The following is a 17,514-nucleotide window of genomic DNA, read 5'->3' on the forward strand; positions in this document are numbered from 1 at the left end:
CAGGAAAACCGGTTGTTAACTTTCTGAGCAGTTCAGAGAGCCACTTGTTGGGAGAAATTTCCTTTGGTTTTTGTTTTCCACTTTACAGGACTAATCCTATAAGGAAGGCAGGAAGGAAACATTCTGGTGTTGTTTCTAGCCTAATCTTTATTGCCCTGATACAGAAACTGCCTTTCCATTAACCCTTATTACATTGTAACAGCTAAGGCGAAGTGCCCATCGACCTGAGTGACATTGAGTTGGCCACACCTACCAATCACATGACCACAGAGCCCCACCTATCCAGCTGGTCATTAGGGCAGATAACCAGTTGTTAAATTATTTGAATCCCACCACTGGGCCTATGGTCAGTGAATAAAAACAATTTGGTTTTCGGAGCCACAGGTTTCTGAGGAAGTCTTCTCCCTGTCCCCATTTTGGGTCAGTCCAGCTTATTCTGAACGTTTTCTTACAAGGCACTTTCAGCAGTTCATACATAGTGGTGGCATCTCATACATTTGATAGTAAATGCAACCCCATTTACGACCACAATATGTGAATGATTAGGAGCCTAAATTTAGCCTCTTTTGTGTTTCTATGTGAGGGGGAGATTGATTCAGGGGTGAAATGCTACCGGTTCGGGTTGGTTCTCCCAAGCCAGTAGTAAAAAAAATTGCTACCGGTTCGGGTGAACTGGTAGTCAGCTGTGTGTCATTCAGCTGTATACCGCATTATTTATATTCGCTAGAAATTGCATGGCACAGCTGATTGTCAGAACTTTTTCTGTACCTTTTTTTTTAGCATTTTTTACTACTGGTTTGGTTTGGGAGAAGGTTAAAAAAAAGTCCAGATGATCAGCTGTGCAACAATCAGCTGTGCCGTGCAATTTATATTCTCTAGAAAGCAGGAAATCCTGTTTTTTTTAGTGAATCTAATCCACACAGCACAGCTGTTTCCGCCTCCCTCGTTGTTCTACTTACCTTTGCAGACTCAGAAAAGGCTTCTTAGCACCTGCAGTGCTCATGCACTTGAACCGCATGTTTGGCGTGCAAGCGCACACAGCGTGCATGCACGCACAAAGCAAATCAGTAGCAGACTTCAAAGCATTTCACCCCTGGATGGATTTATTGATAATTGATTGATTGATTGATTCGTTGATTCATTGATTCATTTAGAGAACATATAGGGCCACAAATTTCATGTATATAGCTCTGAGCAATAGCCCACTCAGCCCCCAAGAGGAAGCAGTAAAAGACCTCTGCTCACAAACATGTTTGCTCCAGCACCATCTCTCCAGATATCACAGATATGATGATTAAGTCACCAGGTCAATCCTCCAGTGGCTCTCAAGATGCTTCTGAAGGAACTAGCATGGGCAAATCTCAGAATAGATATATATCTCTCTCCAATCTATTGTTCCCTGCTGAGGGCCATTCCTCAAAACTGGTTGAAGTGTTCCCCAGCCATGACAGGGTCAACATGAGAACTGTTGCCATACATTTGGGTTCTCGGAATCTTGTATCCACTTGCTGTTGGTAGCATAAATATATCTTCCTTGTGGGCTTTGTGCTAAGATTTTTAGGCTGTGGATCAGCCAATGCCTAGTCAATTCCAGAGCTGGCAGATTCTCCCAGATTCCTCTAGGTGAAACTGGCTCCATTACTCCACACATGTGAAATATACCCTGACCATCATCTTGGAGTCATTGTACAACACCATTGAAATTCTGCTAAAGCCTCATAGCTGGTGCTCTTTTAAATTGCAAATGAAAAAAGACTCTAATAATTAAATATTAGACTCGAAGGTCAACTTTGTGCTTCAAGCATCCAGACATAAGTGAGGCTGAAGAAAATGGATCAGATCAATCAATGACATATTCTTAAGACAGGTCTCAACAAAGGTACTATTTCTTTTGCTATCGATAGTATCCTATTTGAATCAATGCTGCTGGCAACAGCAGTGTAGGAGAAGCCAAAAAGGCAGGAATGTTGGGGATTATTGCCGTTTTACTGTTGCCAGAATTGGCCATGAAGATACAGCCTCTTAAGTGCACTGGAGATGAAGCCATTCAAATTCCACAGGAATGGTACCAGGATGGAGACCTTCTCGTTGGTTCATTGATGTCTCTTGTTCAATACATGTTTCCCAAAGTTACTTTCGATAAACATCCATCTGAGGAATTCATTGACTTCCCATTGTAAGAAATCCTTCTCTTAGCTCATTTTAACCTAATCCTGCTCTCTATCTTTGTAAAACAGAGAGGTTCCATCATCATCTGTTAATGAATATAAATGTATCATGGACAGATTCTTAACATAGAATAGAATAGAATAGAATAGAATAGAATAGAATAGAATAGAATAGAATAGAATAGAATAGAATAGAATAGAATAGAATAGAATAGAATAGAATTTTTTATTGGCCAAGTGCAATTGTACACGCAAGTAGTTTGGTGCATATGCCCTCATTGTACATAAAAAGACAAGATACATTTGTCAAGAATCATAAGGTACAACACTTAATGATAGTCATAGGGTACAAATAAGCAATCAGGAAACAATCGATATCAATATAAATCATGAGGATACAAGCAACCAAGTTACAGTCCTGCAGTCATAAGTGGGAGGAGATGGATAATTGGAATGGTGAGAACACTAATAGTAATAGTAATGCAGCCTTGGTGAATAGTTTGACAGTGGTAAGGGAATTATTTGTTTAGCAGAGTGATGGCGTTCTTGTGTCCAGTTGTCTTGGTGTGAAGTGCTGTATAGTGTGGTTTTTGAGGGTAGGAGTTGAAACAATTTATGTCCAGGATGCAAGAGGTCCACTTTTTGACTCAATGGAAGGCAGGTTGGTAGTACCAGTAATTGTTTTTTCTGCAGTTCTAATTATCCATTGGAAGTCTGCGTCTATCTTCTTGGGTTACAGAACCAAGTCAGACAGTTATACAGTTATGATGACAGACTTGATAATTCCTCTGTACAATTGTAAACAGCAGCTTGAGCTTCCTGAGTTGGCACAGAAAGAACATTATTTGTCAAACATCAGCTTGGTAAATTATTTGTTAATTCATCATCCCCTTTTCTAATTAAACCGAAATACGATAGACTAGAACAAACAGTTATTCTCTTGAGAACTGAAAGCTCTTCCAACTTGGAGGAAAAAGACCCAGCCCTAATTCTCCATAACCTCATAGGCACTATAATATTTTAAATATAGGCATTGACTGTGGAATGAAAAATCATTTCCAAAATCTTAGGGTTACACTAGTTATTAATACCATGTCTCTATTTTTTTTTCGTGTATCACTGTCTTCTCTTCAGAGTTTTCTTATGGCGTATTTAATGATTACTACAATCCCTCCTTTTGTTTCATAGCAAGGAGCAAAATGTTTGGCTTTTACAACACGGTTGATCTGATTGTACAAGAATTTTTTTTCATTATAAGATGAATGTTTTAACAGTATCACAGAGTGGGAAGGTACCATGGAGGTCTTCTAATCCAACCTCTGCTCAGGCAGGAAGTGCTCTCTTTTTTGACAAAACTGGCATGAAAACTTCAACATGAATCGTTTCTCCTTTTTAAGGGCAGGAAAAAGGGGATTTCTTCTGTAGATCTCTTATAGGTGACAACTATAAAGATGGTTCTAGAATGTTATCCTGTCTTCCTTCTCTAAAGTCTTTCATGGTTCCTCCAATTTTTCCAAGGGAATGCATTACTTTTTTATTCAATCAAGCCCTTTAACATTTCTGGTTGTATCAGTTATCCACCACATTCTTTTTGGGTTATATGTTTAAGTATCTGTTAAAGGATATGATTAAACAAAGCACTTAATATAGGATATGGACCTTGAATCATAAAACTCTGAACTTCAGCATAGTTCTCTTGTCGATATGTCTTTCTTGTAGTATTTTTATCACTGGACATGTCTTCCTTAGTATGTAATGCATGGCATGCTTCTCCTTTGAAACAAGTGACTTTTTTTACAGTGTGGTAACCAAGTTCTACCAACACATCTTGGCTTTAGTGTTTGCTGTAAACGACATCAACAAGGATCCTCACATCTTGTCCAACTTCACTCTTGGATTCCACATCTATGACAGCTACTCTGATGCACTAATGACCTATCGTACCACTCTGGACCTGCTTTTTAAGTTGCATAAAATTGTCCCCAACTATATTTGTGGGACTGAAAAGAAAGTTGTCGGAATCATTGGAGGGATGAGCCCTGAAACTTCCATACGCATGGCAGAGATTCTGCAGCTTTTCAAGATCCCACAGGTTGGAGCCCTAACTTAAGGCCTCAAAGTTAAGGCAATCACACAGATTGTCTCTTTTTGAGTTCCTCTTCAAGAAACAACTTGATGGTTTATCAGTAAAGAGAGGAAATTAGAAATTAGAGTAAAGAGCAGTAAAGAAATTAGGGTAAAGGGTGGACTTTAATTAATCCATGTTTCCCTTCAGTATATCGCTGCTTTCAGTAACATAAATCATGACATACAGAATTTGAGTGCATGGTTGTTTGAACCTGTAGGCTTATGCTGGCTATAATTAACTGCCTCACTGATTTCAATTCATACATTTTAAGCATAATGTAGACAAACATCCAGATTTTATATTAAAGATGGAGAGGACAGCATATACATCACAGAAGTGAGTACATCCCCGCACATTTTGTAAATTTTAAGTATATCTTTTCATTTGACAACACTGAAGAAATGATACTTAACTACAATGTAAAGTAGTGAGTATACAGCTTGTAGAACAGTGTAAATGTGCTGACCACTCAAAATAATGCAACATACAGCCATTAATGTCTAAACTTCTGGGAGATCTCTCAACCAAATCTATATGATTAAAGAACCATATCTTGAAAAATAGTTTAAATCAATAAAAACAGAACATATCCATCCATTATCTTTCTCTATAACTGTCTCTTTCTCTTATTCCTCCTTTCTTTCCTTTAGATTTCATATGGCTCATTTGAATTGGCAGCGGCTGATGAATCATGTGTCCCCCTTTTTTATCGCATGGCCCCCGATGAATCGCTCCAGTGCGAAGGTTTAATCCAGCTCCTCCTGTACTTTGGATGGAAATGGGTAGGACTGGTCATTGTAGATGACAAGCATGGGGAACATTTCATACAAACTCTGGAACCCATGCTCTCTCGAAATGAAATCTGCTCTGAATTCAACGAAAGGATTGACAGAAATTTATATACTTCTGAAGGATTAGACTTGGCTGACCGTTGTCTGAGACACATCACTTTATTTACAGAGAGAACTTCAAATGCAGTTATTGTACATGGAGAAAATACAGTCTTTTCGTGGCTGGCCTCTATTCTACAAGCCACCCAATTTTTACTTCCAACGCCTTTGGATTCTTCAGAGAAAATTTCCCCAGGAAAAATATGGATCACAATGGCCCAAAATGATTTCACCTTATATTCCTTACAAAGAGCTGTCGATATGAAAACGTTCCATGGGGCTATTTCCTTCTCAATTAGCACAAGAGAACTTCCAGGTTTCCAACAATTTATTCAAGCGGTCACCCCATCTGGGGCAAGTCAAGATGGCTTTATTGGAGAGTTCTGGAGCCAAGCTTTTTGCTGTTCACCACCTAATCATGGTGTTTCTCAATATGAGGAATGTACTGGAGATGAAAGACTAGAGGACCTCATTGCTCCCTTCTTTGAAACCAGCATACTTGGCCATAGTTACAGTATTTATAATGCAATCTATGCTGTGGCTCAAGCATTACATGCTGCTCAAACTGTGAGGACTTATCAGAAGATACAAAAGAACAGAGATCAAGGGCAATCAGAGATTGTAGAAGCCTGGCAGGTAAGATTTGCCCTTTCTCAATGCTCTTTTGAAATGTTCTCCTTGGTTACAACAGAGTGCCAAGACTGAATGAGTCAACAGATCATTGGAGATCATCTATCTAAGCATCACTGATGTTCATCTTTCTTCAAGATTAATGCATTACAAATATTGACCCACTGAAATTTGCCTACAGATTAAACAGTTTAACAGAGGTATAAAGCAAATAGATTAAGGTAGCAAGAACCTGAAAATTGGGTCCAGGAACAGTGATTGGTGTATTGAAGGCTTGAGCTTGGGATGGTGTGGGCGACCCCAGGATTACAATTAATTTGATTTTTGGGTTTTTTGGGGACTGTAAAATTTAAATAGAACTCAAATACAACAATACCAGAACCACGTACCAAGATGAAGAAAATAATATCGTATACATCATCAACATCGCCCAGTTTGGCAACACAGAAAGTAACAAACATGGCAACACAACAAAATAAAGCCATCTTGGAGTTAAAAAGCACATTGCAAGCTATTGGTAGCGCAGTGGTTAAATGCAGCACTGCAGGCTACTTCAGCTGACTGCAGTTCTGCAGTTTGGCTGTTCAAATCTCACCGGCCCAAGGTTGACTCAGCCTTCCACCCTTCCAAGGTGGGTAAAATGAGGACCTGGATTGTTGGGGGCAATATGCTGACTCTATAAACCGCTTAGAGAGGGCTGAAAGCCCTATGAAGCAGTATATAAGTCTAACTGCTATTGCTATTGCTATTGCTGTACACGAGGATCTTAAGGAGCGAATAAATAAAGTAGAAGAGAAAGTGGGCAAGGTGGAAGTCGAATTGAAAGAAGTCAAGCAAATAATGGAGAAAAATGAGCAGAGATTGCAGAAGGTTGAAGAAAAGATGGAAATAACAGAGAAAAAAGTGGAGGAGATGGATTATAAATTGTTAACAATTGATAAAAATCAAGACAGATTAAGCATTCTATGGGAGATGGACCTAGCTAAATATTACCTAAGACTTCAGAACATCGAAGAGGAGAAAGGAGACAACTTAGCAGAGGTCACAGACATTTTATCAGTGGTCACAGAAGAGAGTAAGGAACAGATTCTAGGTGAAATTGACAAAGCATTTAAAGTACATACAAGATATGCAATTAGAAATTACTTGCCCAGAGAGATGTATGTAAGATTCATCAAGAAAACCCTAAAAATGAAATTCTGCAAGCATCAAGAAGTACTACAATAAAATACAAGTCTAGCGAGACAGTGGTACTGAAGCAAATTCCAAGGAAGGTCAGAGATATAAGAAAGAAATACCACTTCCTGACTAAAAGTTTGATTTAAAAAGGGGTGAGTTTTAGAAGGTTTGTTCCAGAAGGGATTTTCCTAAATTGGCAAGATTAGATTAACACAGATTAGATACAATAGAGAAAGCAGAATTATTTTATGAACAATACATAGTAACACAGGAGGGAGTGATGGTGAGAGAAGAGGGAGGAACTAAATGCCAGGAAGCTAAGGAGAAAGATCAAAGGGAGATGTAGAAAGAACAGGAAGAGAAAGCATTAAGACAAGGAGCAAGGGTCAAGGAGATGAAAGAGCAGAGGGAGCAAAGAATGACTGGATCAACTAAACCTATAAATTAATAACACATGGAAGAAGAAATAAAAGTAATCTCCATCCACAAAGTTGGACTAAATTTGGCAATAAAAAGAAGAAGATTCCATAAATTAGAGAAATTGGAATTGGACATTATATATTTACAGGAAGTATATATTAGAAAGCAACATAGAAAATTTCTGGAACAAGTAAAACTAGGCAATTTATATATGATATTGGCTGACCAAAGCAAAAAGGAAATAGCATTATAATATTAGAAAGACGATACAATCAAACTTAATTTTTGAAGATGGGGAGGGGAAAATATTGATTTTTGGAGATAATGATGAATTTGAGAAAGATATTATTAGTGGCAATATATGCTCCAAATGATAAACAAGAAGAATTTTGGGGGAAATTTCACAAGAAGATAATAGAATACGAATATGAAGACATATGTATATTGGGAGACTTTAATGCAATTGCAAGTAATGAAATAGACTATAAATCCACAAAAACAAACAAGAAGCCTAAGAAAACCCTACCCAAAACATTTTTCAAGATGGTGGAGGAATTAAATCTGTAAAATGTTTGGAGAATAAGACACCCGAAAGAAAGACAATATACATTCTATTCAAATAGACATTTGTCGTGGTCAAGCATGGACATGATGTGGATGTCAACAGAGCTAACACTCAAAACATTTAAGATAGACCTAGATATAAGCACATGTGCTGATCATAATCCAATAACAATGACTTGAAAGGGACAGAGGAAAAAGGGGAGATGGATTTTAAACCCAAAAATATTGAATGAAAAAAGTTTCCAGCAATACATGAAAAAAGAACTGACATTTTTTTCCAGGAAAATAGAAAGGAAAAGGGAACATTATCTAGAAATAACAATGTGGCTTTCAACAATGGAAGCACTGACACATCCAAATATTAGTAGCATGAAGAATGTTATTAGATATAAAGATATCTTAACAGAAAGGGGGGAATTAAAACAAAAACAAGAATTAGAAAAACAAGGGATTGATATAGGTTGGTTTTCATAATTGCAAATACAAGCAAGATATGAAAAAGATAAAAGGGAGTATGGTTTTAACTTGAGAAGTTCAGAGTTGGCTAAGATACGGGAACAGAAGAAAGAAAAATTAAGAAACTATATAGCTATCTATTAAGAATTAAGCTAGAAGAAGAAGTAGTTAAAGATACAATGTTAACTTTGGCAAAGAACTTTAGCTACAGGATTGAGTTAGAAAAGTGGCAAAAACTATGGGAAAGGAACTATGAATTAACCATGTCAACAGCTTACAAAGAAAACTTATACAAAATGTTTTATAGATGGCACGTGTCTCCTGAAAAATTAGCAAAGATGTTTAAAGACTAGTTAGCAAAATGTTGGAAATGTCAACAAGCAACAGGTTCATATTACCATATGTGGTGGACATGTGCAGAAGCAAGGAAATATTGGATTAAAAATAGCATGGCTAGAGAAAATGTTACAACAAGAAATATAATTTAGACCAGAAACATTTTTATTGGGTATTTATTCTCCCAGAGAAACATAAGAAAGGTGATACCTATTGGATTATACATGTAACTACAGCAGCGAGACTTGTATTTGCCCCAAATTGAAAATTAAATAAGTTACCAACAGATGAAGAGATAATAAAAAATTTAAATTGTGCAGAGATGAACAGATTGACATTGAAAATAAAGGATAAAGAAGAATTGGTGTACTACAAGACATGGGGAAGATTTTATGATTGGCTAGAGAAAGGAAGCTAGAAAAGAAAGCAAGGGGAAGATACAGAACCCAGATGATGCATTATTAAATGAGAAAGGGGGGGTAAGAAGGGGAAAATAGAAAAGAAAGTACTAAATATACAAGTATATATTCAAGAGAGAGAGAGGTATAAAGAGAAAAAACATAGTTAGGATAGATTAGTGAAGGTAAGGGAATAAGGAATGATATTAAATTATATTTGGGTTTGTGGAAATTCCATCCCAAGAAAACATAAACTGAGATTTGAAAGAGACACCTATAACAACAGAAAAAGAAAGAGAGAGGAGGAGAGAACGAGAGGAAGAGGAGTGAAGGAAGAAAGAGGGAAGGAGAGGAGGGTGGAAGGGAGAGAAAGAGAAGGAGACAGGGTAGGAAGGGGAAGAGTAGGAGTAGGGGAGAGGTAAGGGAAGAAGAAAGGGGAAGGAGAGGAGGAAGGAAGGAAGTAGAGAAGGGAGGGAGGGAGAATAGAAAGGGAAAATAAGGTGGTATTACAACAGGCAGAAGGGATGGTAAATAAAGCAATCCAAATTGTCCATTATAACCTATTAAATATAATAACAAATGTATAAGAATGACAAATGTAAAGAAGAATAACAATTATCTGAATGTATACATACAATGGTATGTAAGAGAATTAAAAAAAGCAAAAAAAACAGAGTTGGGAGGTGTAAATCATCTAGTCCTAACCCCACCCACCTCCGCCCAAGCAGGAGATGCTACACCAGGGGTCGCATGTGGCTCTTTCATTCCTCGGCTGTGGCTCCCTGTTTCCAGTCAGGTCCACAATTGATAGGGCTTTTCTGAGAAATAGTGTAGGGTCTCCTGCTTGGGAGGCGGGGGGGTTGAACTAGATGACCTACAAGGTCCCTTCCTACTCTGATAATTTAATCTAACCTAAAACCTTTAACCCTTATTCTTTTTTCTTCTTCAAGATCCATTCATTCCTGCAGAGAATTTCCTTCAACAACAATGCTGGAGATGAAATTAAATTAAATGAAGATGGAGCACTAGATGCTGGATTTGACATTGTAAATTTGGTTACTTTCCCAAACAACTCCTATATCAACATCCCAGTTGGAGAGATAGATCTGCAAGGAGGAACGCTCCGTATTCATCAAGACAAAATCCAGTGGCATCATGGATTCATTCAGGTACCATAAGAATAATATGGGCTCTGAGAGGGAGATAGGTACCAATTGCCAGGCAAAGGGAACAGCTAAAGAACAGGGGTCAACCTGGGAGTAAGGACAGATGATGAATGTCCCCTCCCAGAGGAAATAAAAGAGGAACAAAAGGTGAATGGGGAAAAAAACTGGGGAAAAATCAATACACCTGCAGATGAAATAATAATTAGCAAAGTACTCGAATGTGCAGAGATGGACAAAATAACAATAGAACTAAAAGAAAGAGAAGAATCAGATTTTTATAAAATATGCAATAAAATTTATAAATGGCTAGAAAACAGAAGCCAAAACAGAAAATAGAGAATGCAAATATGTTCTGACCCCCCTCCTCCGTCCAGGAACGAAAGCCAAAACCAACGTAAATGAGAAGGTTTCTTTTAATCAGTCAAGACTCTCATTGGCTGCAAGCCACATAAACAAAGAGATAAGCACTCTGGCAGCAAGTCCTACAAAACTTGGCAGCAATGCAAACAAACTCTGGCAGCAATCCAGCCTGCCAAGTTTGTTTCTTGTTAGTCCTTAACGTTGACTTCTGCAGAAAGGCGTGGCACAAGCAGTCTCTTTTATAATCAGGAGAGGATCTTAATGCGCATCAGCTGAGTGTAATCACCTCTTGTAATTACGCTGTTGTTCTTGACGCCGAGTAGCCCTTCAACGGCGTGCATCCCGGAACAACTCACAGGTGTTTTCTGGATCACTCACTCTTATCTCCTCCCCACTGATCCAAGGCTCAGACGCCACCTGGTGGCTAACCAGTCTCTCCTCGCCCTGCTTGGAGTCGGAACCCTGTCCAGGGTCCTCCACCTCCTCTAGGGCCAACTCATAAGACCCCTCGCTGTCGGAGTCTGGCGGCAACTCCAACGGCTCCTGCCGGACCACAACACAAATATATGGTGATATAAATAATCAATATTATTATCAGTGTTAACACTACTATTGTTATATTATAGGACAAGGTTAAAGCAATAGAAAGGCAATGCAGAATGGTGCATTATAAAAGCTAAACAGGAAAGCTGAAACAGAGGGCTGTATAATTACTTTATATTGTTATGTATGTTTTGTGTTTGTTCTTGTGGTGTTTTTAAAGATTAAAACATTCAATAAAAATTATTTTCTAAAAAAGAGGAACGAAAGGTGAGTGGAGTTTGCAAGAGACAATTAGTTCACTAATTGGATAGTGACTTTCTGAAATGCCTTGCCAAGTTTTGCAGATATCGGCCTGGCTGCTCTCCAAGCCAGATAAGGTCTGTGACTGTAAATCCTCCACTGAAAGACTTTGCTGGCTGTAAATGAGCAGGAATTCACTGTAAATTAATAAAGGGGTTTTGCTGGGACAAAGAGTTTGTTTCATGCTCTTGGGAAGCCTAAGTCAGAGCAGTAAGTCAATCCCACCGCTGCAGGTAGTACATCATGTTACCAAGACATATGTCTTCAAGGGTTTAAAGATAGTAACCAGAGCCTTGACAGGGGAACAATAAAATAATCCAGGTTTAGATATAAATGTGGGCTGCTTTTCATTACTTACATTTCAGTTAGATTTAAAAAAAACAAATCAAATGCAACTTCGGTTATGTTCCTGGCTCTGGAGGTTGAATTTTCTGTTACACGGCAGAAATGACTATCAACAGTCTCGTTCTTATTCATGGGCTGTAAGACAAAAACATAATCAAAAGGTGAATACTGACTTCTTTCTTTATTTGGGGGCAGCTGCCTCCTTCCTCATTATGCAATGAGCCTTGTCCTCTTGGAAAAAGAAAGAACAAGATTGAAGGGCAGAAATTTTGCTGCTATGCTTGTGCTCTATGTGCAGAAAAGAAGATATCCAGACAAATGGGTAAGATTCATGGCATTCCAATGGAACCAGCCTGTATCCCAGTTAACACGAATTTCTTCAATATTATTCCTTGCTGTTGTTCTGACTCCCCCCCCCCCTCTGTACGGTGAGTCACGCCGACACAAGATTACTGTTAGCCAATTTATTCACAGTAATTAACTCACAGACAAGACTTTGGCAGCAACCCAGACTTCCACAGATAAGAAATACACACAAGAGATTCTCCAACTTTAGTATAACGGTTGTGTCCTGCAAAAAGTCTCCTCCCAAAGTCTCTTCTTATATACTCTCTTGGGAGGAGCCTAATCACAACCACCTGGCCCCAATTATCTTCTATGTCTCCGTAATTGCTGCCGGCACTTATCTGCCCATCTTTGCCTGGTGTCTGGGACCAACTCCTTTAGCTCCTCCCCACTGCTCCAGAGCCTGACGTCTTTACCACTGCTCCAGGGACTGACGTTAGGGACAAACTCCCTTTGGCTTTCACTGCTGCTCCATGCCTCAGGCGCCTCCTGGTGGCCAACCAGCCTCTCTGGTCCCTGCTCGGAGTCTGAACCCTGTCCAGGGTCCTCCACATCGTCCAGAGCCAACTCATAGGGTCCCTTGCTATCGGAGTCTGTTAGCAGCTCCAACGGCTCCTGCTGGGCCACAACAGATGTAATGGATGCATCTCAAAGGAGGAAAAGGAAGAGATAGCTGTAATGTCCTTTATACCAGCAGTCTCCAACATTTGCATTTCAGTGGACCAGCAGGGCGATAGAGAGGATGGTTCTATGTCAATGGCTTGAGCACATGCAACTCAGTGGTGGGTTTCAAAAAATTTTAGAACCTATTCTGTAGGTGTGGCCTGTTTTTTGGGAGTGGCTCGGTGGTTGTGTGACCGGGTGGGCATGGCCAACTTGGAAAATGTGGTGAAACTCATTTAAAAACGCTCTTGCTTAGCAACCAAAATTTTGGGCTCAATTGTGCTCATAAGTTCTCTTTCTTTTTCTTTCTTTCTTTCCTTCCTTCCCTTTATCTCTCTCTCCTTTTCTTTATTTCTTTCTTTCATCTCTCTCCCACTTTCTTTTTCTTTCTTTCTTTTTTCTTTTTTTTCTTTCTTTTTTTTCTCTTTTTTCTTTCTTCCTTCCTTTCTTTTCTTCTCTCTCTTACTTTTGCTCTCTTTCTCTTTCTCTTTGTCTCTCTCTTTTTTCTCTCGCTCTCCCTCCATTCCTTTCTTCCTTTCTTGTGTATATCTCTCCCATTTCCTTCCTTCCTTTCTCTCTTCCTTTTTCTCTTTCTGTCCCCCCCCCCTCTCTCTCACATATCTCTTCCAATTATATTCGTAGATATATTCTATGAACTAAAACTGGTGCCCAATAAATCCTACTGTGTTTCCCCGAAAATAAGACCCTTGTTTTTGGGGAGGTCTTACTATTTTGGTGCACAACTTGGGGGTGGCAGGTGGGGAGGGAGAGAAGCAAGACGCGCATTTTACCTGACTTCCAGTTCCGTCAATGGCAAGAAATATGATGGAGCTGGAAGTCAGGCAAGATGCACGTCTTGTTTCTCCCATGCCCCACTCCGTCCCACCTGCCACCCCCAAGTTGCATCCATAAAGGGGGCGAGGGGCAGGAAGCCTTGCTGTGCCTGGCAAAGGGGGGAGAAAAGGGGGCAAGAATTGCGGCTGCTTTTGCAGCCGATTGAAGCTGCAAAAGCAGCAGGAGGCCCCACGTGCCTTGCACCCCCTTCAAGAAGAGTCTTACCTCAATTAGTTGCCAAGAGCTTGGCCCCAATTGAGGCTCCCTGGGGTGGAGCCTGCAGGCCAGTGAAACCACTTTATGCAACCCAATCTCTCTTTCAAGTGGACAGGAAGCTCCCTCCTACCATGCAGCCAGCTGGTTAAGAATCAGGCAGTCGTGGCAATTGCCTGCAATTCTTGTTACTGTGAGAGGCTGCACATTGCAAAGAACAGAGCAAGGCAGTGGGGGTGGAGGACGAAGCAAGGCAGGGGCTATGGAGCTGCCCCAAGGCCCCACACCGGCTTACCCGAAGGCCCTTCAGCCAGGCCATTCATGCCAAACTATCCCACTTCCCCAGGGAAGCCACATCCCTTCACTAACATGCTTTCCAGCTCTGTTCTCTGCTGCGCATTCAGGACAAGAAAATTAGTCTGTGCGACCATGGAAAAAAAAAATACCAGAAATTCAAACCTTCCAACTTCTCGCAAAAAAAAAAGTCTCACGAAGTAATCCCACAAACTACTTTTCTTGCCCTGCACACAGCAGTTGAGAATGGAACAGGTAAGCAGGTTAGTGAAGAGATGTGGTTGCCTTGGGAGTGGTGGGGGTCTGAGAGACCTTTGTGTGTTTGTGTGTGAGAGAGAGAGGTGGGGAGATGGAGAGAACATTGCTGCCAGCTCTGGATAACTCTCCAAGGTTGGATATCTCTCTCTCTCTCTCTCTCTCTATCTATCTATCTATCTATCTATCTATCTATCTCTCCCTCCCTCCCTCCCTCCCTCTCTCTCTCTCTCTCTCTCTCTCACACACACACACACACAAACACACACACACACACACACACACACACCATTCTTTCTTTGGGATTGCAGCACAGACGCCCCTCCCAGGATTGCAAGGCTGAAGGCTTTGGATTGACCCTCTTGGGGATGTGTTTCTGGTGCTACGATCCCAAGTACAGAACTATTGGCAGGAAAAGGGATGGATTTTCCTGCAGCCTGTCCTTTTTCCCTTCTCTTTGACAGCCACGTGGTTTCCAATTGGGGGGGGAGAAGGAATACATGTGTTTTTCCTCCCTCTTTAATGCATGGATTCCTCCCCCACCCCATTGGAAACCAGGCGGCTGTCAAAGAGAAGGGAGTGTGTACCACGTGGGCGTGTCCACCACATGGGCATGTCCAACAGCCGAATCCTCGCCTCCTGTTCCTTCTTCGGCTGTTGGACAAGCCCACATGGCACACGCTGCTCCCTTCTCTTTGACAGCCGCCTCATTTCCAATGGGGGGGGGAATCCATGCAGAGGGAGGAAAAATGCATGGGTTTCTCCCCTCCCCCCCCCCGAAGAATGGAAGGCTGAGTCAACCTTGAGCCTGGTGAGATTCAAACTGCCAAATGGAAGCCAGCCAGCAGGCGGCAGAAGTAGCCCGCAGTACTGCACACTAACCACTGCACCACCATGGCTCATCTAGGTTGAATAGAGAGTTACAAAAAGATATAGAAAAATCTTACATTGCATGTAAATCCAGAAAAGCAATTCTAAAACTTCTGAAAAGTTTAACTCTTTCTTCTTTTCAGACATGGAGAATTGTGACAGTTGTCCAGAGGATCAATTTCCAAACACAGCTCATGATGAATGCATTCCAAAGACAATGAATTTCCTCTCCTTTGAAGAGCCACTGAGCATTACTCTGGTCTCTCTGTCTCTTCTCTTTTCCTTCTCCACAGTTCTTGTGCTTGCAATCTTCATTAAGCAACGGGACACTCCCATTGTCAAAGCCAACAATCGCAATCTCACTTACCTTCTTCTTATCTCTCTCTTTCTTTGTTTTCTCTGCTCACTTCTGTTCATTGGACAGCCCACTAAGGCAACCTGTCTCCTCCGACAAACAACATTTGGCATCATCTTCTCTATTGCAATCTCTTCTATATTGGCCAAAACCATCACAGTTGTTGTAGCATTCCTAGCATCAAAGCCAGGAAGCCTTTTCCACAAATGGGTGGGGCAAAAGTTGGCCTATTCTATTATCTGGTTCTGCTCCTTCATTCAAGTAGGTATTTGTATCGTTTGGCTGAGTACATCTCCCCCATTTCCAGATTTAGACATGGAGACGCTCTATGGAGAAATCATAGTCGAATGTCACGAAGGCTCCATCATCATGTTTTACTGTGTCTTGGGCTACATGGGCCTCTTGGCTCTTCTCAGCTTCACTATGGCCTTCCTAGCCAGGAAGTTACCGGACACTTTCAATGAAGCCAAGTTCATTACTTTCAGCATGTTGGTTTTCTGCAATGTTTGGCTGACCTTTGTCCCCACCTACCTGAGCACCAAAGGGAAGTACATGGTGGCTGTGGAGATCTTCTCTATCTTGTCTTCTAGTGTTGGTTTACTGGGATGCATCTTCATCCCCAAAATCTATATAATTATACTGAGGCCTGAACTCAACACTAGAGAGCAATTAATACATAAGAAATAAAAAAAGGAACAAGATTCTATTTTGAATAAGCAAATACTTCTTGGAATTGTAGTTGTGTGTGTGTGTGTGTGTGTTTATGTACATACATATTTGACTGAACTTGTCTTTCATCTCAGAATTCTTTGAGGATTAACATGTTTATGGAGGAATAGGGTATATTAATTTTTTAGCAACCAGTTTTCTATTTGATTTAACTAAGCTTTTCCATTGGTAGTAACATTATAACTGGGTTATAGTTATATGCACATTAGACATTAGACAGAACACAGAGAACAAACTTCAAGATTCTTTGAAGATTATTGACTGATTTCCTGACCAATTAAAAAAACCCACTGATAAATTGACTTATGCCAGTGAAGCTGATAATATAGTCATTATGAAACTTTACATTATTCCCAATTAAATTGGGAGGTGCATGATACCACCTGAACAATTATTTTAATGGGCAATTTTTGATGCCATGAAGCTTTAAACTTACATAAAGAAGAATTTCTCTGCCTAGGTGAAAACAATTTTCGCCAGAGGAAATATTTGCCTTTTTATGGCTTTGGCAGGTACATTAGAAAAGGAGGAGATAGCATAGTATGGTGGCCAAATTTAGACTCAGGTAAAGCAACAAAATCACTTTGAAGATACAACATTGTTTTAATTACATGCATGCAAGCAATAATACAATATATTCTGGATCACCAGCAAAGCTTTTGATACCTTGCGGAGCACACATAAGGTTTAGGTTTAGGTTTATTAGATTTATATGCCGCCCTTCTCCCAAGGACTCAGGGCGGCGCACAACATTAAAACAAACACATAATACAAAATTAAATAGAATATCCCAAACAAACCCAATTAGAATTGACAATAACATTTTTTTTAAAAAAAATGAATTAAAATTAACAATGATCAATAATTTATTTTGTTTTGTTCAGGACAGGCTGGAAAAGCCAACTTTTTAGAGCGCGTTGGAAGGACCAGAGGTCGGGGATTATACGAAGCTCCGGGGGGCAGCTCATTCCAGAGGGAAGGTGCTCCCACAGAGAAGGCTCTCCCCCTGGGGGTTGCTAGCCGACACTGACTGGCCGACGGCACCCTGAGGAGGCCAACTCTGTGGGATTGCA

The 17,514-nt window shown here is 40.3% G+C and overlaps 1 protein-coding gene across 1 annotated transcript; it reads left to right on the forward strand.

Annotated features, from left to right (window-relative positions):
- Window positions 1-2,006: 2,006 nt before the first annotated feature.
- LOC116521843 (vomeronasal type-2 receptor 26-like) lies at window positions 2,007-16,399 on the forward strand. The gene is made up of 7 exons (XM_032236493.1): window positions 2,007-2,176; window positions 3,969-4,260; window positions 4,947-5,822; window positions 6,579-6,932; window positions 10,120-10,338; window positions 12,073-12,205; window positions 15,501-16,399. Exons 1-7 carry the CDS (start codon window positions 2,007-2,009, stop codon window positions 16,397-16,399), a joined length of 2,943 nt encoding a protein of 980 aa, XP_032092384.1.
- Window positions 16,400-17,514: the final 1,115 nt, after the last annotated feature.

Source organism: Thamnophis elegans, chromosome Z (assembly GCF_009769535.1).
Source record: "Thamnophis elegans isolate rThaEle1 chromosome Z, rThaEle1.pri, whole genome shotgun sequence".
Lineage (NCBI taxonomy): Eukaryota > Metazoa > Chordata > Lepidosauria > Squamata > Colubridae > Thamnophis > Thamnophis elegans.

Bases quoted from the DNA above. Each gene is read 5' to 3' on its own strand.
- LOC116521843 (XM_032236493.1), top strand. From the start codon at position 2,007: ATGAAGATACAGCCTCTTAAGTGCACTGGAGATGAAGCCATTCAAATT. The intron at 5,823-6,578 runs GTAAGATTTGCC...GCTGTACACGAG, and splicing joins AGATTGTAGAAGCCTGGCAG to GATCTTAAGGAGCGAATAAA. The intron at 6,933-10,119 runs GTACATACAAGA...TTCTTCTTCAAG, and splicing joins AAATTGACAAAGCATTTAAA to ATCCATTCATTCCTGCAGAG.